This window comes from Nyctibius grandis, chromosome 5 (genome assembly GCF_013368605.1).
Source record: "Nyctibius grandis isolate bNycGra1 chromosome 5, bNycGra1.pri, whole genome shotgun sequence".
Classification (NCBI taxonomy): domain Eukaryota; kingdom Metazoa; phylum Chordata; class Aves; order Nyctibiiformes; family Nyctibiidae; genus Nyctibius; species Nyctibius grandis.
In genome coordinates, this window is record NC_090662.1 from 46,280,504 (window position 1) to 46,306,502 (window position 25,999).

Here is a 25,999-nt window from a genome sequence, read left to right on the forward strand (position 1 = left end):
TCAGATATTGTCTGGTGTAGTCTGTGTGATAGGCCTTTACTGCCATTTTTCAACTGTGCATGTCATCTGAGCTATAGGAATATCTTTTCATAGAAGAATAGATCAGTCACTCTCTTAGCGTACCCAGGAGGAAGAATGATAATTATTTTAATTTTTTTATTTTTGTTTGCTTAATCAATTGATTGGCTTTAGGGTACTGCATTCCCTGTGTTTCAAATTACTATTTAACAATTCTTATATCAATCTTATGACTATAAGTCACTTCACTCCTATGTATGTTAGAACTCCTAAAGCGTCATTGAAAAAAAAAAAAGCCACGTTATTGTTTTACTCATACTTAAATTATTGTTCAGTGATGTTGTTGGCATCTCAAGGCTGCTTAGTGTTTGAGGTAACATTGGATTGAACAGAAGTCCCACAGAGTACATGGCCATGTCACACCACACTACTTCACTCTGTATAAATTTAGATCTCTTGCTGTCAATCTAACCTTTTAGTTTGAAGTATAGGTATGATTAGATAATGGTGGCTGATGAAATTGGATATGATACATTCCTAAGGGCAAATGTAAGTCTGTGATCAAAGCGCTCTCTAGAGTAGTGTCTCACCTCAAGCACCATCCAAAGATAGATCTCTAGAAAAAATGTAACTATAAAGAAAGCATATTCTTATATCTCCTTGGTGCACTGTCTTAGTGATCTGTGAATGGAGCACTGCTGACAAGGTCGTCCACAGCATAGCATTAGTGGCTGTCAAGTACGATGCCATATTCATGTATGCTAGAACAGAGAAAAGACCTATGGAAAATGTAATCCTTTAATGTCTGAAGACCTTTTATCATAAAGGAAATAGAAATGCTGCCTTTGATGGATACATGGGTTTATTTAAAAAAAAAAAGATAGGGGAATCCTTTGCAGTGCCTGATGAGTTATATTAATTAGCTTATCACATTAGAGAATGACTATAGTCATCTGTGTGACTTTTCTTTGCATCTATAATAAGGATGACTCAATAGACAGTAAGTTGCAACAGGCTCATTTAATATTTTTAGGTGCCAGTAAATGTTAAAAACAAGTTAATAAGCTCGGAAAATTCAGGATTCATTGGAGCATACAAAGTCTTATCTCCTTTATGCTTCTTTCCATTTTCAGTTTAATACTTTAAACATTGGGGACAGGAATGCAGCAGTAATTAGAAAATAGTGTGAAGAAGGCCTGTTGCACTTGTTAAGACTCTCCATTCAGGCCTCACTTATAGAGGAAAAAACACATATAGTCTGGATTGCATTCAAACCACAGCTAAATTTAATATGCAATTTCAGACCCTTGGATCTACTGCATAATTCACTCCCAGCTAAATTATCTGTCAAAGAGTCTAAATTTTGTCTTTAATAAAAGGATAAAATTAGTGTGTGAGTGTGACTGTTAATTTGCCCTTGAAAACAAATCTGAAGTTACCTTCTGCAGACTCCAAATACCGGGGTTTCAGAAATCCCTTGCTGAATTGCAGGCCAAATCTTACCAGTGCATAAAATGCCTTAGAGTTTAGTTAAAAACAAGCAAAACAAACCTTTGTGTTTTAATGCCCTTGAGGTTTCCTTCATCCAGATTGCCACCCAGGACATGAGGCTGTCTGAAACTGCAGCTGCCGCACAGGGCTATGCTACCACAGCTTTGCTCTCAAAATCTGGACCAGCTCACCCACCCTGAACTGTAGTGGTGGAAGCTGGTGCTCCTGGGCTGCTGTATTAGCCCTGCGGTCTCTGGGACAGTTGATTTTAATTAAACCAGCTCCCAGGCAGAACTGCAGGGAGAGGGCCAACAGAACATCTGGAGCACCAGCAGTGTGTGTGTGTGCCTTGGCTTGTGCCTGGGAGTCTGTGTAGAGTTATTAAAGTTTAATGTTTGTGTACTTGGACACACACTTCGACTGAAAGATGGATTTGAGTGGCACCGTTTCATGGCTCAAGGAGAACTTCTGTTAAAGACTATTTGAATTGAGAGTGAATTTCAGTAGATCATTTTAGCCATCATCCTAGCATTGGAACTACACTTATTTCAGTAAGCCTGTAAATTTAGTTTGAGCAGGTTCACTGAGGTATACAAAATTTTTTTTCCATGTATGTATACTTCTGTGTTAAGTGCCACACATGTGCATGGTCCTTCACAAATAAATTTGTGCAAACTCTGTATTAGGTTGCTACACTAAAGTTACCAAAAACTACAAGAGGGGAATGTAAAAAACAAGAGCCTAAGAGTGAAGACAGTTTAATGAAAGGTCCCTTGAGAAAATACTGGACAGGTCTTGAGAGGACAGGCTTGTGATACTGCTCAGTTATAAGCACCAAGACTTCTTGTAGAGATATTAAACTGTAGGTAGGTATTCCAGAAATTATTGCTGCTGCTTGAAATTCAGAAACTTTTAATGACTCTCTAGTGAGTGAGTAAGCAGCACTATACTCACTGTTCGATTCATTAGTCATTCATTATAATGTGAAGTGCTAGGAACCAAGCTAAAGGAACACAGACAGAAACAGATTCTTAAATGTCATTGCAAGGGCTTCAGTGGATCTCTCTTTCATATCAGAACGATTGCATCCCAGCAGGGACTACGGATTTGGATTCACAATTTCTGTTCCCATTTAGATGGATGCTACTGATTTTTTTTTCCTTTTTTTTCTTTTTTAACTGGAGTTATGCTTCTTGCATCTTATGCTATTATTTAACAAAACTGCAATATTTAAAATATACTTTAAATTATTGAAAGCACTTGAGGGTTTAAATCTAAATATATTTTAATAAAACAGGTTGGCTTGTAAGCCATCACAAAAAAAAAGACAAATGATCCTAGAAAATAGGCATATATCTAATCTCCCTGTGCTGGGCACACAAAGTGGGAATATTTAGTATAAGTCTACCATCTAATAGGACAGCCTGTACCTTAAACATTTTAATTCCACAGCCCATTAATGTTAGAGTGAAAACATGGTTGCCAGATGGCTGCATTTTGCGCTGATTGACCACATATTTATTTTCAGTTACATGACAGATGGAGGACTCAACCTATATACAAGAAGTCTGAACCGAATACCAGACCTAGCTGCCTCTCGAGACGTCATTCAAAGAGGGGTTCATGACGTGACTGTGGATGCAGACAGGTAACAGTGCTTTGCTAAGTAAAAAGATATCTGAGCTCTACAAATATTTTTCATCCTTCATACCTGCTAATATTTCACCATTTTGTTCATAAGGAATAGCAAGAGAAAGCAAGCTTCTGAGACTGCTAGGTTTCTGAGCACACAATACACCAAATACCAAGAGTGGGGAAAAAAGCAAATTTCTCATATGGGAAGGGGACTTAGGAATAATTTATTGTTGAAGATGTAAGAGAAAATATTAAGAAGCCCAGACCTTACTTGCAATCTTGAATCTCTGAAATGGGACATGATTTTTACAGGTTGCCTTGTCAATTGATGGGTGTAGGGAGAATACACATGGTCTCTAGGCAGCAGGGAGCTTGCATGTGCCCGACGAAGTGGGTCAGAACATACATTTGGAGTTGGCTGGAACCAGAACCCAGGTCTTCTCCACCTGTTTTGTTGTCTGCGGGTGTCAGAAGGCAGTACCTGTGAGCAGTGGGAAGCGAGAAGTGAGGTTATATCCCATTGTCTATACAGTGTGAAAAAAGAAACAACACTATCCTGCCCTTATACATGTATATATGGGTGTGAGCATTAAAATGTGCTCCCACTAGTACTTCTGCAGATTAGGCAGGCATTTTCTGTTCCTTTTCCTTGAGCTTAAAGTAGATTCATATTGGTGGCTTGTATTCATGTCTGAGGAGTAAAAATTCATAACTCAACTTTTGCCGAACTTAGAGCTGTCAGCTCTGAGGTTTTGGTCAGCCCACCATAGAGATAAGGAGCAGCTGTGAAATTTGGCAGTCTTCAGTTACAGGGGGTTGATTTCAGTCCCATCTTTTCAAAATCAAGTTTCCTTTAAGGAAAAAAAAATTTATTCTGGAAGGGAGAAAATGTTCACAAAGTGGCTCTGGTTTTACAAATGCAGCAAATTAGTTGAAGAAGTTCTAGGATGTTAACTGAGGTATGGTATAATTTTTACTTTTCACAGTTTTCTTGTGAAAATATGTCTGTCACACAAGTCAGGGATAGTCTGCATTAGTCAAACTGTGCATGCAATGCATCAGGATAAAAAAGATAATTTTCATCTAGAGAACTGGTTACTTAAAAAAGAAAGTTGCTTTAGCTGACATATGAGCATTAGTTGACCTAGCAGAAAAAGCCTATTTTAGATAGCACTTCAAATGAACACGGCCCAGTTCTTTGTAATGCAAGCATTGAAGTGATGCAAAGACCAGAGAAAGTGTACAGTAGGCGTTTAAGAAAATAATTTGGATAGAACTCAGGCAGTAACAGAAGGAGAAAATGAGAAATGAGATGTGGGCAGGAGGGACTTTTGTGGAGCTCTGTACGTGAGAACAAGAACCTTAAGCTCAAAGTGGGAGAGAAGGTGGAAAATTTAGAGGCTGGGAGTCATGTAGTTAAAGACAGAGAACGTCACTCGCACCCACGTTTTTATATGTCTCTATATCTTTTTTTTCACCTAGGAGTGAAGTTACTAGAGCACTTCCTGCTATGCAATATTCACACCCAGGTTTCAAACCATGCACATTTTCCCTGAAAAAAAAAAAAAAAAGAGGTCCAAATTGAGGGGATTTTTGATTTTTTCTTAGTATTCCTCAAGTTCTAGATGCCACTCAAACACTTTGTGTTTGTTTTGCTTTGAAGTGTTATTTAGTAATGTATGTGTTAATTTATTCTATATAGTGTGCAAGTATATACATGTTTTGCATGTGAAACCACAGGGAGTCTGTGGTTTCAGTCACCAGTTCTCAATTAATGAGATTGTCCAGCATTTCCCAGTACATAAATCCGTTTTGGTTCGTTTATACAACTTTGTCAGACTGGCTAAAAATGCTGTGCTAAAAACTACTCTGTTGTTTCTGAGTCTCTCATCTCCGAGTCTATTGCTTGCCAGGTTGTGGAGTAGGGACTTCAAATTTGTCAGGAGATTATTTTAGGTCTCGAGTGAAAAGCTGACCAATTTTATGCAAGATACAAGGCTTTTAAAAAATGAAATTCATGTGTATTCAGGAAAGATTTATTTGATCTCAACAACTAAAATCTCAATATATTCCATCTTCACTGTGCATTTGCAAACTGCTTTTGACATTAGGAAACTGCATGAGCAAGCCCCAGAGTAATTCTGGACCTTAAAGCCTACAGATGTGTAGTGGGTTTTACTCTTTAATGACTGCTTTCCCTACCACAAGATTGAAAGCTGGACTCCTGTGCTCTGCTGGACCTTCTACACAGCATGTCATGGAACACACTATATGCTATCATGTAATTAAAAACTTTATCATAATGCACAAGCATGAGGTATTTCAATCATGGATGTTCAGACAATTCTGGAATTTTCTGAGCTTTCAATGCTTGATTTTTACAACGTTAATTGTGCTTTGTTGACACAGAGGGGGGTTTGTGACTAAGTGTATGCTATTCCCTTGAAGAAGCAAAAAGGTGTATAGGAAGTGGAAAAAAATAGATATTTTCATGAGTTCTGATTATAACAAAACACATGTTGCCAAAATGGGTCACAAAAAAAACCTGTATTAGGTCACATACACCCACAAAAATGACTTATGCTGATCTTCAACAATGTGTGTCACATTTATGATATGACAATCAAGTGGAAAAAGCACAATACAGAAATTGCTGAGACTCTTGCTTTTTTTGGCAGGATAGGTTTTGGTCCTTCCACAAACAGCATGGGTACCCAAGATTTCATCTTATCTCACATAGCATTTTTGATCTTATTTTTTGGACTCTGAACAAAAAATGATTGTGTTTGTGTCCAGGGCTTCAAGGTATTGCCTTGCCACTGGTATGATGAACTTCTATGAAAAAGGATTATTCTCATCTCTGTCATCCCTGTAGATATGTGGAAGACATATGTATTTTCTCTATGGTATCATTAGGTATAAGCTTTTTCATAATTGGCATGATTTGCTATGGCCTTTCTGTTGTAAAGGACTCTGCTGGCATCTCTTTGCAGGCAGAAAATAAATGATATGCTGAAAATATCTGATTTACATTAGCAGGCAGGAGAGAAGTTTCAGTATTCTGCCTATACACTGGGGAGCCAGCAACTTTTGCTGACAGCAACCCCTTGTTCCTCATGAAAATTGAACTTGGATTTTCTCTGACAATCTAAATTACAGCTTCTGGTTATATTTTAAAACTTTTTCGTTTTGTGAGCTGGCAGTATAGTGTTCTTCAGATAGGTGGGCTGATGATATCTGTAAGGGTAGTATCATTTCTGGCAAATGTATACTTTCAGTCTTATTCTCATTTCATGGATAAATCAGGAATAATTTATTGAAATTAAGGGCATGGAACTGGTGCAAAAGACAATCAGATCCCCAGTTTGATTCCAGTCTAAACTGGTTTCAGAGAGCACCTGCATCTCCACTTCTTTGGTGAATGCCAAAAAGCAAAGGGTTGAAGGATCTCCATGTAGAAACCTAGCTTGAGAGAGCTCATCCAAATAATAATATTAAATTGCTCTTTGAACAACTTTGTAAAAAGTTTAATTCATGCATGCAACATAAGCCAATGCTTAAGTGTTGCTTGCATAATGCTCTGGAAAGCATATTGGTGTAGAAAGAAATACAGCATATTTGCTTGTTCTAGGGAAAGAATTGTAATGGTTCAATGAAAGGGTGAAGGGACACTGGCAGCACCAGATGTCAATGGTTGCATCATTCTTCCTTTGATTTTTTTTCTAATTTGGATTTTTTTTTTTTTTTTGTCTATAAATGCATCTTCCTTGCAACTTATTGCAACTTACCTTGCTTCAGATCCCATAAGAAATTAGTTAAGAGAAGAAGATGGATTCTCTGCAGCGGGTGTAACTTGGGATGTGGCTGAGAGAGTTCTCAGTGGTATGATATTACTTTTCATTTCTTGGTCTGTCTTCCTCGTCTACACTCCAGCATCTGCCCTTTGGGACTCTTGGAGTATTTGAGGAACATTCTTGGAGTTCAAAACCTTTTTCAAAGTAAGATGAGCCAAAAGAGATTAGACGTAAGCACAGAACATGAATTATGTTCTTGGGAAGAATAAGGTTTATTGAAAAGGAAGTTTCAGTGTTTCCAAATCCCTGTGTTGTCCATAAAAATTGTTAGGGAAGTTTAAACAAGCCCTTTTTAGAAGTGGGTATAGCTCCACTGAGTTCAACCATTGTCCTTCCACCCCCTATACCTGCTGAATGTAGTGCACAGCATCGAAAGTCAGTTTCCTTCACTTTCAGAACAGTCAACATAAGTTGTGCAACTACTTGCCCCTCTCATCCCTTGAATGCACTGTTCTTTTTTTCACCTTTTCTTTGAACGAAGCCCAAAGCTTTTAAGGTAGCTTATGCTGCTTCATGTGCTTTTATCATGACCTGCTTCAGCTACTTTGCTGTTGCATTGAATCTGAGCTCCCGTTACACAGAGTTCTTGTGCACAGGGAGTCTTTAAAATGCTTCCACCATCTGTCACATGTGCAGAAGATTTGCAGTTATCTCAGACTAGCTCAGGCTGGCCTGTTTATTCTCAGCCAAACCATAATCACCATAATACATTATTAATTATAATTATAATAAAATAATTCCAGATTTTGCCTGTAGCCTATTAACTAACTTCCTGCACGAATGACTATAAGTCTTCTTCTGGTGTTTGTCTGAGTAGATGAGCCTTGAGTTGGAATATTGTACTTTTGGAAAAGGAACTTTTTCAGAGTTCAAAGGGGTATTGGACTAGGAGCCCTGTTTCATAGGGTTGGTAGTGTCAGAAAAGGCTGAGAGACATCATGAACAGTAACTTAAAATCCTAATAGAATACAATGCCTGTTCTCATGCTGTAAAGTTTTGGCAGCACATTGAAATTGCTGATGTCGTTTGGAATTTAACCTTTTGGAATGTTGTTCAGTGGACAGACATACTTTATGTATTGCCTTTCTATCCAGATGCTTCTGTGTAATGTATATTTCAGTACTGCACTAATACTGTGCTTTCTGCCATGTGTCCATGTAGTTTGGTGTTGATGTGATGACTGTTCTGACATGTTGTAACTATTACCTGTTCTCTTTGCTGCTTCTGGTAGCAGAGTGGGATTTACTACGGATAGTTCAAGGAAATGTATATAGCACAGAATTAGTGCCATTCACTGTGCTCACACATTCAGCCCTCTATGCTTTCGTCTGTCTCCCAACATTTCATCTCTTTCCAGCTCGAGATAGTGGTGTCTACGGCAATAATACAAACATTCATCTCACAGATATGAAATAATAAATAAATAATAAAAGGCAAAATAGATATACCTACTTCTTGCTGTCTAAGACTTTATTGGGCAAAACTGAGTTTTGCTACAAGTCAACTGCGCTGTGTAGGGAGACTTCTATACCTTTGCATCTGTCTTCACCACTAAGTGTGCCTGTGATTGCTATTCTGTGCACAACCTAAAAAAGTCATTACAGAACTTAAAGCCAGCATGGTTCATCCAATCGTGTGATATGCTATGATTTTCCTGTCTGTGATTTTACAGTATTAGTAGGTTCTTAGGATACTGAAATAATTATAAATATCTATACCTGGTTTTGCAGTTATTACTCAAATATCTCTACAAACTATAATTAAAGAATCTCTCTTGTGAAGCAATTTAAATTTTAAACTGTTTTTACTATTGTTGCTCTCTTCTATAATCTTTTTCATCTTCCGTAATTTCTTTTCACAGCTGTTGCTGTTAACATTTCCCACCATTTACTTTTATTATTCTCCAATGATCCTGCATTTTCATAATCACTGGTGTAAATCTTTCCTCATTTTGGCATCTGTTAGGCTATTGAGAAAGTTACTAGTTAGAGGTATCTATCTGTTTCAACATGTATCTTGGTTTTTATTTTTTCTGCAAAGGATGCCATATTAAGTACCTAAAGCATAAATATGTGTGTATCCATGCATGAAGAGCAGAATAATTGTGTCAAAGGGAGCACTCCTGTTTTTTTGGCTCATTATGTTGTTAAGTATTCAGTATCCTTTGAGGATAAATACCTTATCTGCAAAGGCATAAGGAAAAATAAAATTTTCAGTAATATGATTTTGTACAGCATTATTAATTTAGAAAGAATGGTATTTGAATGGAGTATGACTTTGTTTCTGGTCATGATTTCAAAAGCAAGGATTTGGACAACATAAAGTAAGAGCAACTGGACTTTGATCTAATTTTATGAGGTTGCCTCTTATCCTTAGTTGCTTTAAATATCTATAGAAATTGCCCATAGAACCACAAACCAAAACATGGAAACATTTAACAGCTGTGTGAGTTTTTAGGTTCAGATACTTTATTAGCATCAGTGACATAAACATACTGCACTGTTAGCATGCTGTCGTTAGTATGTTAAACTGTCCTGATTCTGCAACATCATGTCTGCAGACACAATTCTCTGAACCCAGCTTACATGAGGAAATGACATTCAGAAAAGGCAAGAGCAGTGCATGGCAGATGTTTACTTTAAAACAAGACCAAGCTGCAAATGATTACGTGAAATGAATGACAAATGAATTTTTCTCTTTTTCATTTTTTGTCAAGTGACAGAAAGAGGGACAATATCAACTAATTTCAGTTTATATGAAAAAGGAATTAATGGAAATAAATTTTTAAACTTTTGTGAGGAATGGAAGCGAATTACATTCTCATGCGATGCTAAATGAGCTGAGCGTATAGTTTGCTGTAGGGTCATTAAACCAAAGGCTGGCTGTTTACAGCTGACACATTTAACATCCTCAACAATCTACGTTTTCAAAGTGGATGGTGTGAAGCTAGGTATTAATGTCAGGCAGTCCATTTGCATTCTTTATTTCTGCTTATCTCAAAGTTTGATTTAGATGATACTTAAAAATTATTTGAAGTGAGGCTGGACTTTATCATATGATAACAGATTGCTAATACTTCCTTTCAGAAAAAAATACAGATGGTTCACTTTTGATTGTAATCTACTTCTGAAGAGAGTACCAATGTATGTAATAACGACTACCTAAGATGCAGTTTACAGTTTCAGCAGCAGCATCATTTTGGTCCACTACTGTATTTCATTGTTATCAGCAAAGGCTCATGTACTGTCTCCTTTGTGTTAGAAGAAAACATGGGTAGCAAGATTTAAATCATTACCCAAATACCCCAGGCTCAATATAAAATTAAAGAACTTGAATCTCCTGTGTGATATATATTTGAGTCCTGAAGTCAAGAAATATATGAAGCTCTTTAAAATATCTTGATTTGTTTGACAGCTGGAGGAAAAAATGTTGTAATTTTATTCTCCTGCACGGCTATTAAAACAAAAATCGTATTGAAATTTGCAATAAAATAGGTGCAATTGAGATTATTACAGTTCTAACATTAACAAACATGGCATATTTTAGACAGATGCTTCATGAAACTGAATATAAAAATTGTGATTTTGATAATTTAATATTGGAGATGCAGCAGCTTGTGATCACTAAGCTGTCTTTTGTTCTAAATTGTCTCAGAGACCTACTTCCTTATGGAGTAGAATATTCTTGTTTCTTACTTAAGTCATTTATTAAAAAACTGTTTTTATAACAACTACTTACCAGATTGAAGTAGTTCTTGGTATGCATATACATGCATGCTTGGCAAACAAAAGATATGAATTATAAGAATGTTCCAATTAACATTTTTATAGAAAGTAATTCAGTTGAAACACTATAAAAAATCCTTTGCCTTGGCTTTATTAGGTATAAGTTCACTTTAAAGAACATTTGGATTTAGCAGCTTCGGCAGACCTCTAACATGATGAGAAAGAGGAAAAAAATGGAGAGCCACATCATGGTGCACTTTTTTGTACCCACAAGAGGTAATGATAAAGGGGTAGAATTATCTGCTCTGACAGCTGCTTGCTGTTGTTTTGTTCACCCGCTCTTCCTCCTAGTTGGCAGGTGGACAAAACAGGTAGGTGAAAGGAAGGATAAATTTAAATGAAGCTTAGCACCTTAAGGGTGCAAGTGCATGTTTGCTGCTTGAGCTGAAGGGTTGCTCACAGTGCAAAAGAGGAAAATTGCAAAGATTTGACCCTTTCCCTTGCAATGTGCTGGTCTTAGAGCAAAACAGTACTACTCTCTGTCCTGGGGCTGCAGGAAAGCAGTGATGTTCAATGCATTTTGGATTGGCAATTTCATTGCAAGGTAACATCATCATTACTCACTAAAAAAGATAGCTGGAATCCAGCTGAAAGCTGGGCATGGATTATCTATGATTAGATAAAATTAAAAGGAGGATGTATCTAAAGCTGTGCAGGTTAAAAAACATAGGAACCTTTTATTTTCTGAAAAATAAATGGACTTTCAACCCTGTCGGCTGGCTAAAGACAGTGTTCAAAGGGAGAAAGCATGAAGGGAAAGCTGGGGAGGATGCAGCATGGCAGAAACACTGCCAGCCAGTGCAGAGAATACCCCTCACTGAGGGATGATCGCTGTGGAGGGCAACATGTGTTAACTTTTCTTTTTGAAAAAAAATCCCTCCGTTTGCTTGTATCAACATTTTACTTATAAATCTTAACTATGTCACCTCTGAGTCTTTTGATGGAGAGAGGAAAAGATGATCCTCCCTCTTCAATCTGTTCTCTGAGCGTCATTTTGGAGGCTTCCTGCCCCTCCTGAGCCCCTTGTGACAACCTCAGCTCCGCACAGGGAAATGTTTGGTGCAGTAATATGCTCGGAGTTTGTTTTCTTTTGAAGTTATGGCACTAATCTCATCTGTATCTAATTGTTAAAATATTAAGTCTTCAAAGACTTCCTTTGTAAAAAAAAGATTGTCATAACAATTTAAGCAGGATCAGATGTGTATACTTAAAGTGGAACCCTCAATGCATTTTACAGAAGTTTTTTACAAAGGATACAGAATAGTTATAATTCAAACCTGCTTAGTGGATTGAATAAGCTAAAATACATTATTTGAATGAAATTTTAAAAATAGCTTTGACTGATTACAATCTACCTGAACAAATAAGCTTTTAGTCTGTTATCTGTGTGCATCAGCTTTAATTTCCAATGTGCTCAACTTTCTCTTATATTCCCTTTGGATGCATTATGCTCTAGATCCATTTCATACTGCAGAATAGAATGTAAAATGGCTGCTAACCCTATTAAATGCTGTGTAGGTAAATTTACGAAAGCAACAATTGCTTTACTGCAAAGCAGATGTAGTGTTGGAATTAATTGTATTGCCCTGGGAAGTACAATAATTGACAGAACAGGTGTTTGTCATTCTTCAAACTGTTTTATCTAGAAATAAACCTTATTGACATAAGCTAGAGTCTTTTATATTGTAATAACCAACAATTTTTGATCACTCAGTATTCTGACTTAAAAGTGAAATTAAGATATTTCAAATAGATAGGCTTTGAACCAGTTTCTGGAAAAGAAACTACAGAGACAGAAGACATGAAGCTATGCTTTACATATCTTCTGACTGTTCATCAATGAACAGATTAATATTGATAGCCAGTGCCTAAAGTCTGAAAATTTGTTGATTCAAACTAGAAATGCACACACAATTTTAGTAGCGAGATTGTGAACTTTAGGAACAAGACATAAGGAGTAAAGGTAGGCTGTACATATCATCATTTTTTTAAATCAAGCCTAGATCTTTCTATAAGATATTTATTGCCAGATTCAAATACCAATGTAGACAAAATTAATGAGAGTTCTGTGTCTGGGGTGACTGGAGGACATGTAATTCTTTACGAGAGGCAAGTGATCAAGAAAGGTGTCTTCATGACTCATGAACCACCATCTGGAGGCTCTTATCTCTTTCTATTGACTGTACCAGGAACATAGCTCAACAGCTAGCTTTTGGGTTATGTCAAGATGAGCCATGACTGTTTCCAAGAATTAAAAAAAAAAAAAGAAAACAAACCTTCTGGCTTTTTTTTTTTAATTTTAAATAAAATAAATTCTAGTGGAGCAGTGCAGTGAGGTGGCAAGCCTCTATATAGTTACATCAGCCACAGCATGACATGACGTACTGTCATCCAGGGACAGTATCTTAGTGGAAGGAGTTACCTTCTGAGGGATTTTAGAAAGGCTTCATTTTAGGAAAACCAGTTTCTGTACAGCAAAGCTATTGAAAGAGAAATCAGTATGTTTGTTTAAGGTAAAAGAATTATTAGTTTTCCTCTTTGAGTTAAAATCCTTCCCCTCCATGAAAAGAATTGCCTCAGTGTGCCACGTATGACCCAAATCTTCTGATGCGTGAAAAATAACTGAATTGGCTCTATTTTACAAGTATTTTCCCTTTGTTCAGGACAGAAAGAAATTTATGATCCCCTGTTTTGTACATCTTTCCTTCTCTGTCTCTTTAATCATTAAAATTAATGATATCAGCAATACTCTTGAGAAATGGATGAATATAAAGTAGATAAACTCAATGGAAAAATATGTAGGAAAAATAATTTTTGTGTATTAAAAATAAGTATGTTGAGAACAATAATTCAGAGCCTTCCAGATAAATTGTGAAAGCTAATATCCTAATTAGATTTTCAATAGCTTTCCCTAAACAGCTATTTTCCATAAAATTACCCATCATATTTTCTTTTGGAATGATTCTATTGGACTGGCAATGTGGGAAATTTTAAGAAGACTGGGCTTATGTGTATGAGTGTCATTCCATCATGCCACTGAATTGTTGAGTAGTGGTAAGTGAGCCCCAAGAACTCCGACTCAATTTCTGCGGATTTCCAATGTGGGCAGTAAGAACAGCCTACATCACAGAAAATTTATGATAGATAGTTTATTAATTTTGGATTGCTACTTTGGTGATATTTTGTCAGATTCTTGGACCTGCTGCAGCTATTTTGTACAACTCAGCACAAAGGCAATAAATACTGAAGGCAGATGGTCAGCAATGATACATGCAGTATTGGTCCTCCATCTGTAGTGGGTTTGACTAACGCTTACTCAGGGAGCCGCCACTGTTTCCTTTACAGGAGCTCCATTTCTTTCACTAGGCACAGCTGTGATACAAGGGGGAACTGAACGATGCGGTATTTGTCGTCTTAAAACTGCAAGATACTCTCCATGCCCCACTCTGAAAACATTAGCTTTTGTCCTTTCTCGGTAAAAGTAGCAGTGAAACCCAAATACCGAGTTCATTTCACAAAGTATTGAAGTGCCAAAGGAATAAGGTCTTTGAGCTTCTCTTTTGAGAAGATAGTAGTGTATTTCTGGGTTCACAGTTGTGGCCTTGTCATAGGTAATTGTTAGGATGCCAAATTACGATCAACCCTTAAACTTTTTAAAATTAAAGAAAAAGATAAAAAAATAGTTTATTCTTTATTTTTCAGTAGATCACAGGTTTTGAAAGACATTTCTATCTAGATAATATATCCTAAGTAGCATTAAGAATTGATCACCAGCTGCAGCTTCTTATAAATATATTCTAACTAAAGGGAGCTGAGGTTTTTTTCCTGGATGATCCTCCTAGAAAGTGAATACTTCTTATAAATCTGGCTTTGAAGGGTGTCTCCTGCTCTCCAACCTCCTGCCTTGTTCCCTCCCCACCACCCATATGGTGGGTACCCCTAGAGGAAAAATCATAATGATATATATCCAGGTATTCACTTAAACCTTTAAAAGAACCCCTGTAAAATTTACTAGGTATGGTATAAAACAATCCAGTGGCTGCCCTGTACTACATGGACACCCAAAGCTGCCTCTCATCAGTCCCATGCTCAAGGAAAATACACACACGATATGAAGTCATCTTTTTTCCCCTCTCTGGCAGCTGTGATGTTTTAGACCAGTGTTTTAAAAATGAGGATTAATTATCAGTGCCATGCTAAGTCCATTCATATAATACAGCAGAGAACAAAGGACAGTTGTTGTCATTTTATGTGAAATAATTCATATATTTGGGAGGAGACTATCAAGACTCCAAGTTAATTTCTTAGGAAATTCTGCTGTTTCTGGGAAACAACTTTATCTTGTTTGAGTAGCAGTTTTAATGTTTTGTTGCTGGTATGTTAGTGGCATTTTGCAAGGAGAAGTTGAGATAAGAGCCCAACATAAATCCTAGGAAGAGTGAACTCAGCTTAAGTATCTCATGCTTAGTTTTATAGGATTTGTATTTGAAAACGTGAGCCCAGCTATCAGGACATAAATGTGGTGTAAAAGAAAAACAGGAAATATAGGAAAATAAATAAGGACCTTTTGATTACAAAAATTAGGACTGTAAGCAATCTGATAATTTCAGGATTGCCTGAACTATAGAGGTCACAAAACTGTAAATAAAAATAGATTTTCAGAGGACAGTGTTAGATTTTTACATGTTTACTATTCATCTTAGGCAAACAGAAATACACCTGAGTGATCTTAAAAACAGCTGAATCTTCCACACTTAATTGTCTTCTATTTTATCTCCAAATGTTTTTCCGAAATATTGTTTGCAAAAACTGTGCCATAATATAGAGATTACACCAAACGTGTTGTCAGGTCTTCCTGAATGGTACATGATTAGATTCAAGAGCTGCATGCTTAAGTTGTAGATTTAGCAAATTACCTTCTCTTTTCATTTGACCCTGGAGAATTCCCTCAGGAGAAATTTGTAGATTAATGTTCATGTCACAGAAAGCCTTTGCTCTTTAAGGAAACTCAGTTAGACATGAATCTTATTCTTCTTCCCCATCTTTTTCTATTCATGATAGGAGAATAAACACCAGTATGTTGAACCACTGTGATTTTAGAAGATGTGTATGTATTTTTTCTGAAACAGTCTCATGAGAATATTGAGGGTCCGTAATATATTTAATCAGCCTAACGTTTATTATATGCATCTTAATCCTTGGCCCCACTAAAAAAGATGGAACAGCCTCCTACACTGGCCCCCCCCATGATGCCTTTTTCTTGTGGGTCTCCCGAAAAGGATTGTGTTACCACACTCTAAATTTTCTTTACAGCTGGCCAGAGAGTATTCAAAATTATTTAGTACTTTTCTAAGCAGTTCTTCAAAAGGAGCATATGTTAAAAGGGCAGTCAGAAAGTGACCTGTTGGCCGGGCTGAACCCAGAGCAGGAAACTTCCAGAGACACAGCAGAGAAGGGACTTCATCATGAAGAAAAAGCAAGCCATGTTCCTAATTATGTACTAAAGGAGGATTATCATGTCTCCTAACACCTGAAGTTCTTCTAAATACACTGCTGAAGCTATGCATAAAAGATACCAAAAGGATACTGAGGAGACCACTGAGGAGTATAGGTACCATGACAAGTACAGTGTGCATGCCTCTGTGGCTGCCTTTAAGCTCTGGTCACTATGCCAACAAAATAAGACCATGCAACATCCTCATCCAACTCAGCTGGGATGCTCTGAAATGATTTTATAGGCTATTGACTGAAAAAATGCGTAGCATTTCTGTTGTGTCTGCTTTTGGCATGCATCCTATGGCTTCTTTTAGAGGAATATGATTGGCCCTTTGTTGCAGAGGACGTTGGCCAGGTTCAGGGAGAGCCCTAAGTGTCCCTGCAACGCTGCTGGCAGCTCAGAAGGGCCTAAGAGCTCAGCAGAGGTGGTGTGGCTCCCTGAGCTTCATGCCTCAGCTCTTGCCAGCTGCTATGTGTAGCCAAATGGTCACTCAAGAACCCTTTGAGATGCTCCCAATTATAAGAGGCATTTCACTAATTTTCATTCGTTCCCAGATTGTGGAAAACCAGACATGGCCTGGAGGCATTGATGAGTTCTGAGTGCAACTGAGATGGGACCAGGGAATTTAACCTGCAGTAAGTTAGTGTGTAAACTTTAGCCAGATAAATGAAATAAAGGAGGAAAGTTGTATTAAATCTAGATAAATCAGTGCTTTATTGTGTCAGGAATGGAAAGACATTTATCAGCATAGTACTTTAGAGTAATATGCTATAGTGGCAAAAAAGTACTGATAGTTTTCCTTTGTGCTGCATTTTCAAAGTTCTCTGAGACGTATTTAGCTGCCAGTTTGTAATAAAGTCTGTGCGTCAGCGCCATCAGGACTTTGTGCAAGCCCTAAGAGTCAGCTAGCTTCATATTCTAATCAAAGTAAAATCTCATGAAGCTAACATCAGAGGCTCTACAAAAATATGTGGCAGCAACTGTTTTTAATAAGAAATAAATAATTGACTATATAGTGTATAGCAAATTGTAGTCTTTTACTTTATACATCGTTTCACTTTAATGCTCAGGTTCCTTTAATTTTCCACTAGTTAAACAAGCTCAAGGCTTTTTTGGTTTCACAGTATATTTTCATTTTTGTATTGTGAAATGACTTATTTTTGGCAATTTGTATTGTGAAATGACTTATTGTTGGACAAGAACATATAGCATCATTCATGCATTTCCTGAAAGATAGTATTATGTTGATGTTTCTCTATGAAGCTGTTCCATCTGCTATTTTTCTGTAAAGTTTAAGATAAATCTTAGAAATCTTTTTTAAAATTATCACTGGTAAAGCAAGGGTTTTTTAAAGCTGAACTTTTGCCAGAGTTTTAATTTCTTCTTGTTGAAGATGGATTTTTTTTAAAAAAAGCCACTACCTCAGTTACTTCTGAGTCACTGCTAATTTAAAGTCAAACCCCTTTTATTAATGGGTTTCTCTTCCTAGTGCTAGTTATTTATTCTGATATTTTTATAAAGGCCTTCTATATTCCCATTTGGATAGCATTACTTCATGATGCTTCTTCTCAGGCGTTATCTCTTGCTTGCAAGACTTGGCTGAAGCTGTATTATTAATTGGTTTCCTCCCCATTTTCATTTTACTAGAAAGGACTTTTTTAGCCTTTGAACTTTGAAATCACATTGGTCATTTCTTTCTCCTTCCATTTTTCTTTTCAAGCAGTATTGAATTCCATTATACCTCCTGGAGTGTCTTTTCAGTTTGACCAGCTTTCCTGTACTCTAGTAGTTGTGTTCTTTGGGTTCTGTTTTTTTTTTTTTTTACTTTTTCAAGCTCCTTCCATTTGGATGTTTATTCTTATATCCAACATCTGTTGGTTTTGTTTGTTTATTTGTTTTACCAAAGAAGAGGATGCCAAGCTCTTACCTATAGTTCCACCTTTCTAGGATAGACTATAACTCAAAATAAATTCTAATTCTCCTTGTTGATAGATAGTTGTATTAGTTACTCAGTAATTAGCTATAGGACTTTCCCTTACATTTTCCCATAGTGATCCCCTCTTTTTAAATTTATCACCACTGCATTTTTGATCGTGGGATTATAGCTCAGTGATGGTACCATTTTGAAATCCAAGTTCACCATTTCATCCCTCCCTTTCTGTTGCTTCAGTAAATATGATAACCTATTTTTGTTTCCCAGTTGTATTTGTGAAGATGATCACCTTTCCTTTTCAGGTTTGCTTTTGTGGTCTCATATGTTTGTCCAGTGTACCAATTCCAACAGCCCTGTCTTTTTCCAGCTTATATTTTAACCTCTTACACTGATCTATGAAAACTTGGGTTCATTCTGGTACACTTGTGTAATAAGCGCTGGCTGGACTATGAGAGAGAGGAGCAGTAGTCAGGAGCGAGAAAAAATAGTGAAAGGCCATTGCCAGTATTCAGTTTGGAAAGAAGCCTTTGACATCCTGATAAATGCTGCTTATGTTCAAAAAATTACTTTGGCTTTGCAAAGTGGGTGGTAACAAACGCAATAGCCAAGAAGGCTGGAGCCTGAGAGTGGGACAAAGTTTCCCAAGTTGACAGGGACTTAACTAATTGCAACAGGCTTCAAATGTTTCTGCTGTCTGCACCTGTATTTTTATTTCATCTCTCACTTGCTAGTCTGCTCTCCAACTCAAGTGTTGACATCATCTATTAATGCAGAAAGGGGGAAAGAATTCCCCTTGTAATGAGGGGTTTTTTTGGTTTATCTTTTTTCCCCCTATATATCAAAGGCATTTGGGGCCATCTCCATCTTCATATTAGTGATCTGACTCTGAATCTTGGGAGTCTAGCTGGAGTAATTTATGGGCTAGATGGGGAGTGCCATATTGTTGCTATGTCTTCCTGAAGCTTTCTAGCTGATAGAGGATTTTTTTTTATTATTTCATTTGGTTTGTTTTTGTTCTTTTTTTGTGTGCAGTTTCAGCCAAGCAGTAACCCTGCTTTTTTGGTTTGTTCTGACTTTAACTCAAGATGACATTTATGGGAGACACAAGAGCTTCAGGATGTCAGAGAGAGATCCAGTGTGATTGGCTGCTGTTCTGGCAGTGATTTATTAAGGCAGCTCCGCTTATCTCCCTGACTGAGATTCTGGCACATTTACTGCTATAAACCCAGCTGGCCAGAGGTCTCCTTACCTTCTCCACAAAAGTTTATTGTGTCATAGACTTTGACTTTCAAGTTCAAAGCCTAAGAATTTTTTCATTTTTAATATCAAACATTGACAGGTTCCAACTACACTGTGGACCTTCTTGGCAGCAATCAGCTGTTTTAGATGCATATTGCCCCTTGTATCATTTAAATGCAGAGTCTGCTTTGCTTTCCAAGACGAAATAACACAAGTTTTGCAGTATTTTTGGAAAAGGATGAACACTCTTTGGGTTTCAGCCAGACTCTGCAGGTGCTTTGGGGCTTTAATTATTAAGGGACTTTCTAATAGAAGAATCAGAGAACAAGGCAGGAAAATTACTATGACATGGGTTGTCTCTGCCTCTACAAAAAGCTAATATTTCCTCTTTTAGCTAAAAGAAAATAGTAAACTTACATCTGTATTTCAGCCCATACTTACAGGAAACACAATACGGCACTGATGGAATCATTAAATCATTATTAAAGAAGTGTACTCTGTTTCAAGCTACCTGGATTTAATTGCTTTACCTTAAAAAAAAAAAAACAACACCAAAACACCAAACCAGACATTAACCTCTAACTTAACAGGCAAGAAGGGCAAAAGTATGAAATTCCTGTGTTAATACTATGTCAGTTACTGTTTCTAAATTGTCATAGTGCAGTAAACTTACATGGACTTTTTTTTTTTTCCCAAGGCCGACCAAAGAAACGGGTATACTTTTTGTAGTAGACAAGTTTGCAAGTAGGCAAAACCTTGGGTTTTTTCTTTACCATGCCTCACCCCTAAGCCACACAAGATTTGAATGTACTCCAAATGTTACTTTTCTGTTCTGCAGAAAGCCTATCACGGTAAGTCACCAATGGGTACATTATATATATACCCGTATATTACAGTGGAACAGTTGAGAGGCGCCAGGATAGGCAGAATGTATCTTTCCAAACCAACTCACAGGAAAGCTCACTGATACATGCCTGTATGTATCCTGCCTGCAGGTGTTTATCTATGATGTGGTGTGAGTGTGTAGTCATGTATAAACCGATATCAGTGTCTCTCTACGTGTAAAGTGTATGAGCATGTTGTTAGTGGAGAAAGCAGTGGTGTTCACGAGCTGCGCTGCCTCATCGTGCTGTCGCCATCCATGTAGGCTCTGTGCCTAAAGCTGGTGGACTTTGAATATCACCTAGCAAACTGATAGGAGTTAAAAGCTAAGAGGATGTGACCTTAAATGGTTAGCAATGACACAGCATGCTAAGTTTTTAGCTCGTGAAGGATAAAGCATAAGAGTCATCTTAGGGAGCTAACAGATAAATAATGACACTATGAGCCAAAGGGACAAAAAAGCTGTGAAAACATTCTCCTAGTGATTATAGATAGAGTAAAATTATTCATCAAAGCCTTTTGCAAAGATACATTATGCTCAATAAGCTGTTGATCCAGTCTGATGAACTGGATAATTAAAAATTTACCCTGACAGTGTCATTCAGAGTTGCGAATTATTTACTAATTTTTGCTTGACAGCATAGTGCTGTATATTAGACCTAATTGGTATTATATCTTACTGTATATATCAGAAATAGAAATGGACAGTCAGCATATGCTGATATTTTCCTCTCATTACAATGACAAAGGAAGGAAATATTCTGTTACTATACTGCCATCACCATTCTTAGGAAATATCCAGTGTTTAATATTTTGTATTATTGTTGTCTTGATTTACAAGAATTCATTGATACTCTAAGCATCCTGGTGCTGAGTATTTTCCTTATTTTGCAATTAGGGAAATAGAGGAAAAAGGTTTTTATTTTTCTTAAACATTGGATTACTGAGTCTGCTGGTTTGTAGACTGACTATCCATGCTTTTAGTCCCCCAGAGATAAGTTTTCAAAAGCCTTATACCCATTTTTGCCTCAGAAGCATCCATATATTTCCTGTGCTTTATTTCTGCACTGGGAAAATGTGTACTTCCTATTAAATGTGATAAATCTGCCCTTTACACCTTTACTTCTCATGTTATTGATTAGGCAAACAACTTCTATCTGGCTTTTTCATCTCTTTGCTCGGTTCTGCATCTGATCACTACCGACTCTTCTACACTTACCCTGGGTGTTTTCTCACCTTGTCATGTCCTAATTACTATGTAAATCATAAACTTTCTGGGGCAAAGACTCTTATTTGCATGTTGCTCCAGTGTGCAGGCAGCATATTTGACCAAAATATGAGTATTATTTCTAGAAGATATCATAATACATCTTATGGTAACTATTTGTAATAATCACCCAAAGCAACCTCTACAAATTTAACTTTACAGCCATTGTTTGAATTCAGTCAAAGCCATCACCTAATGCTCTTCCTTAATGATTCAGTCATGCTCTTCTTTCAGAGTACTAAGTGTTATTTTCTTTTCAGCAGAACTCCTTCTTGAAATAGTCTGCTTAAAATAGATGTAATGAAACTGTTCATGAAAAAGTTAATTGAGGGTATTTTGTAAGGAGAAGGTGGGGCTGTGAAATTAGAGATTTGGACTAGAAAGCCCCTTTGTTGTTCCATCTAGTCTAATTCTGCACTGTTCCTAAATAGTGATGTTTGGCTGTCCTCACCGTGAATATTCTATTTCCCTTAGTAACAATTTTATGGTCTGCCCACAGCATCTTGTTAAATTGGCTCTTTTCCATGGGTTGGGCTTTTATATAGATTTTCTCAAATGCAGTAATACAAAATACTAAAATAAAAAATATCAGTATATAAGAAATGTATGTGAGATAGCTATCAGAAAAGCAAAGCAAAATAATATTAGAGCCAGGAGTCAAAGGAAACAAGAATATAGTCTGAGTTCAATAACAACAATAATAAAAAGAAAAGTGATAGATTTCATAATCTTACTCAAATTGAATTAGAAAAGATGCTTTTATCAGATAGTAATGTTTGCATCCATTTTGATAAAGCATTCCACTGATTATCTGTAAGGCAGCAGTTAATTATCAAGGTACAATTAGTACTTAGTAACAACGACAGGGAACAATGTTCCCTGATAACTGTATAATCTGATGTATCTGGACAAAAAGCATCCTAGCATTTTAAAAGAAAAAGCAGGGAAACACTTTAAAAGGATGCTCAGTGAACTCTTGAAGGCAGGAAGGGAGTATCAGTCGATTTGAGAGGTTAAATGCAAAACCACACTATGGGAATACGATGCACGGGGAATCAAGAAGTCATTTCTTAGTAATTCTGACACTTTATTCAATAAATTCAAGTGTATATTATTTACATAATCCTCATGTCTGAAGAGAAACTTCTTATATTTGACAAACTGTCAAGATGTGATGAAACAGAACATGCCAGGCATATTGCTGCTTTTCAGTAGTGTAGCTCCCTTGCATTTGCTATAGATTTCTGGAAAAAGCTATTTATTAAAGCTTTCAATACCCCCTCTTGCTGATAGCTAATTTCTGCCATAAAATAACAGAGGCCTCCCAGACCTGCTATGTGAGAACTCAGAAAGAGCTCCTTATCTAATCACAGAGAAGAATCTCCTGACTCACTTTATGGTATTATACAACCATGTGCACACCGTAGGTGGTCTACCTATTGAACCCCCAGAGCATATTGTAATAAACATTTTGCTGGACAAAATAGTAAACTGAAATAAGATTTAGCAATTTCAAAAATCTTTTTGGCACATAAAACAAGAGGAAACAGGAGAATTCTGGTATTTCGCATTGATTGTTGTCACTGATGAGTTTTTAATATTCATTGCACTGTTGATATATCATTAAGTTAAAGGAAATATTCATAGAATAATGACAAAATATCCACTATAGTAGCAGAAAAATGCTTAAGGATGTTTTCATCCATCAAATACCTGAATATTGAATTAAATTAGAGCACTTTACAGTAAACTGATTAGAAAACACCAAGAACAAAGTTAGGTAAAATAATTCAACTTAAATCAAAATAAGGTAATTTTTCAGAATGCTGCTTTCAGGTTCCATTTTTCTGCAGACACTTTCTTGAAAATAACTGCAGCCACTTCTTTAAAATCTTTCCTTTTAATCAATATTTTTTACTGCAGTTTAGATTAGGTTATTCATTGTAGTGACAACAATGTCGATGAACTCATTTGGCCTTAATGATTTGATTCTGGAAGCAGCTACTAATTCTGCTTACTAGGAAACCTAAGGTTTTAGTATGAAGGTTAAAGATAGAAGTGGTTCCTGGGATGGGTGATAGGGTGGATTAGCGCTGCTGAGCCACGTAGGAAAAGGTCACCGCTGCAGTACCCAGGGGAGGGTTGTTATGGAGGGAGGTGAAGGTACATCTAGTCTACAAAGAGAGGTTTGGACTTGGGTAAACTAGTCATTGTCAGGTGTAAGTAGGATTTGCTTATTGTCTCCTGCTTATCTTTGCCTACCAACACTGCTCCTGTTCTAATCACCGCTGCCAGGCAGCCATCACGTCGATGGGACTGTCAGCTGCTCTCCTTCCTGCTCCCGACGTTATTTGTTTGTGATGTTTCCAAACAGAAAATCTTGAGCAAGCACAGCACTGCTGGATGAGCAAGGGAAAATGGAAGACCTTTATCTACTGACAGAGGTTTTTGAGCTATGGAAAGCTCCTTTAGGTTTTTATTCTGTTTTTGAAGTTGCATACAGTATTCTGTGCTTATCTATATCTTACTGAGAATTCATGTTCAATCCTAATAACTTTTGCATGCCATTTAAATGTGAGTAACTGAAGATCTTATTACTTAGGACTTTGAATGATTAGTCTTTGGGGTGTAGGTTCTCTAAAGACTCATAGAGCAGTGTAGCATACAGTGGCCTTAGGAGAAAATTTCATTCATCTGCACAAGGTAATATTGGCTATGAAATACGGCATGCTAGAAAAACGATGGCTCAGCAGTTCACCCTGAAATGCCATGCCATTTCAAAGACTTATCTTTCTCAGTGCTGCATGTTGCAAGCTTACTAGACTGCATGTTGAAGCCTATATACACACTAAGAATATTATATGTAAATGGGAGTGCATGAGAAAGTGAGATTGCAAAATGACACCTGAATTATCAGAAACAAGAACTGAATGCCAGCTTTCAATGTGCATTTAATGGTACCTGGGTTACCAAGCCTTGTCTGCAGCTGCATGAAGGGTGCTATCTGAATTTGATGAGCTGCTGGTCTGATCTAACTTAATACGACTAACTTGGTTTAATACTGCACTAGGTTCCTCTGTCTGGGTTATGTTTTTTTCTTATACCAGCTTCATGCTGTGTTCTCTCTTCAGTCATTCAGAGCGTCCAGAATTTGGGGGTTTTTACTAGCTCTGTACACTCCTGTTATACTGCAGTACCTTGTAGGGTAAAATAGAAACTTTCTTAACTGTTAGGAGACCAATTGCAGATCATTATAGGTGTTCCTTCTCAGTCACAGAAACTAAACATGAGTGTAGAGAGTGACCTGTTAAAATACATGTATACCAAACTTCCACTGATTTTAATGACATTGCATATAGATAGTACGCATATATACTATGCAAATGGTAACAGGAATCCTCAATGTTTGTACACAGCTCCTGAATCAATTTAACTATATAATCAATTTAAGAAGTAGTCTAGTTAAGCCAGACAGCATTTGGGTGAATCCACATATATATTGCTACAGAACTGTAGAGCTTAGTTCAGGAGAGACGACCTGGTCTTGAAAAGGTAATTTCATGTTTCTACTTGTTGTTTGTCACCTAGCCTCTCTGCAAGGAGCACTTCGTACATGTTATAAAAGGCAGAGAAAACCAAATGACTGTTTTGAAGAGCTGGGGGGCAGTGAATTTAGGTTCGGAACATGAATATTCATCAGATCTTGCTTCCCTAAAATAATCATCAAGCACAACCTTTCTTTGGGAAAAGCTGTTAAGTTTGACGTACCGTGCATTCAGAACCCAACTTAGAAAAGATTAACTTTGAAATGGAAGAGTCTTTTCAAGCAGCATTAAACAGAGCATTTTAGCTGTTTCCCATTAGATTTTATTCACTATTTGTAAAGTTCATCCGTTTCAGAGAAATAAAAAGCAGCAATATGTAAAAGATGGAGATTCAGTACTCTAGAGTAAACCAACTCCTCCCGCTTCAAACTTTAAAAATAAAAAAAGAAGTGAAAAAATGCATTCAGCTAATGTAAAGGGGTAAATTAATCTGTCTCATAGCTGGGAGTGCTAGATAGAAGCAAAGGCAATAGGAGGCCTTCATGCTTTCCCTGCTCAGCTGTACTATTCGCTATAATTTTAGGCAGACTGTCTCTTGACAGACTGAAGGGTTTGCAATAACTGAGAAAATCAGAACATTTAATGATGTCCTTAACTGCTTAGGTGTCACATTTTTACACATCTTTGCTTGAGAATTTTGATCTCTACCCAAATCCTACACGTCCTAAAGAAAAATGTTGCTACATGATATAATCAAATTTGGTATTTCGAATCACTCATAAGTGCTGACAACCTTCTAAGTTATGGTTTGATGATAAAAGAAATCTCTTTTCTCTAAGGGAAACTCCTAGGA

At 36.9% G+C, this 25,999-nt stretch overlaps 1 protein-coding gene across 1 annotated transcript in view; it reads left to right on the plus strand.

Annotated features, from left to right (window-relative positions):
- NAV3 (neuron navigator 3) overlaps positions 1-25,999 on the plus strand; it is a 269,185-nt gene that overhangs the window by 157,487 nt on the left and 85,699 nt on the right. Inside the window, 1 exon segment of the mRNA XM_068400337.1 lies at positions 3,038-3,157. Within this exon segment, the coding sequence (XP_068256438.1) occupies positions 3,038-3,157 (120 nt within the window).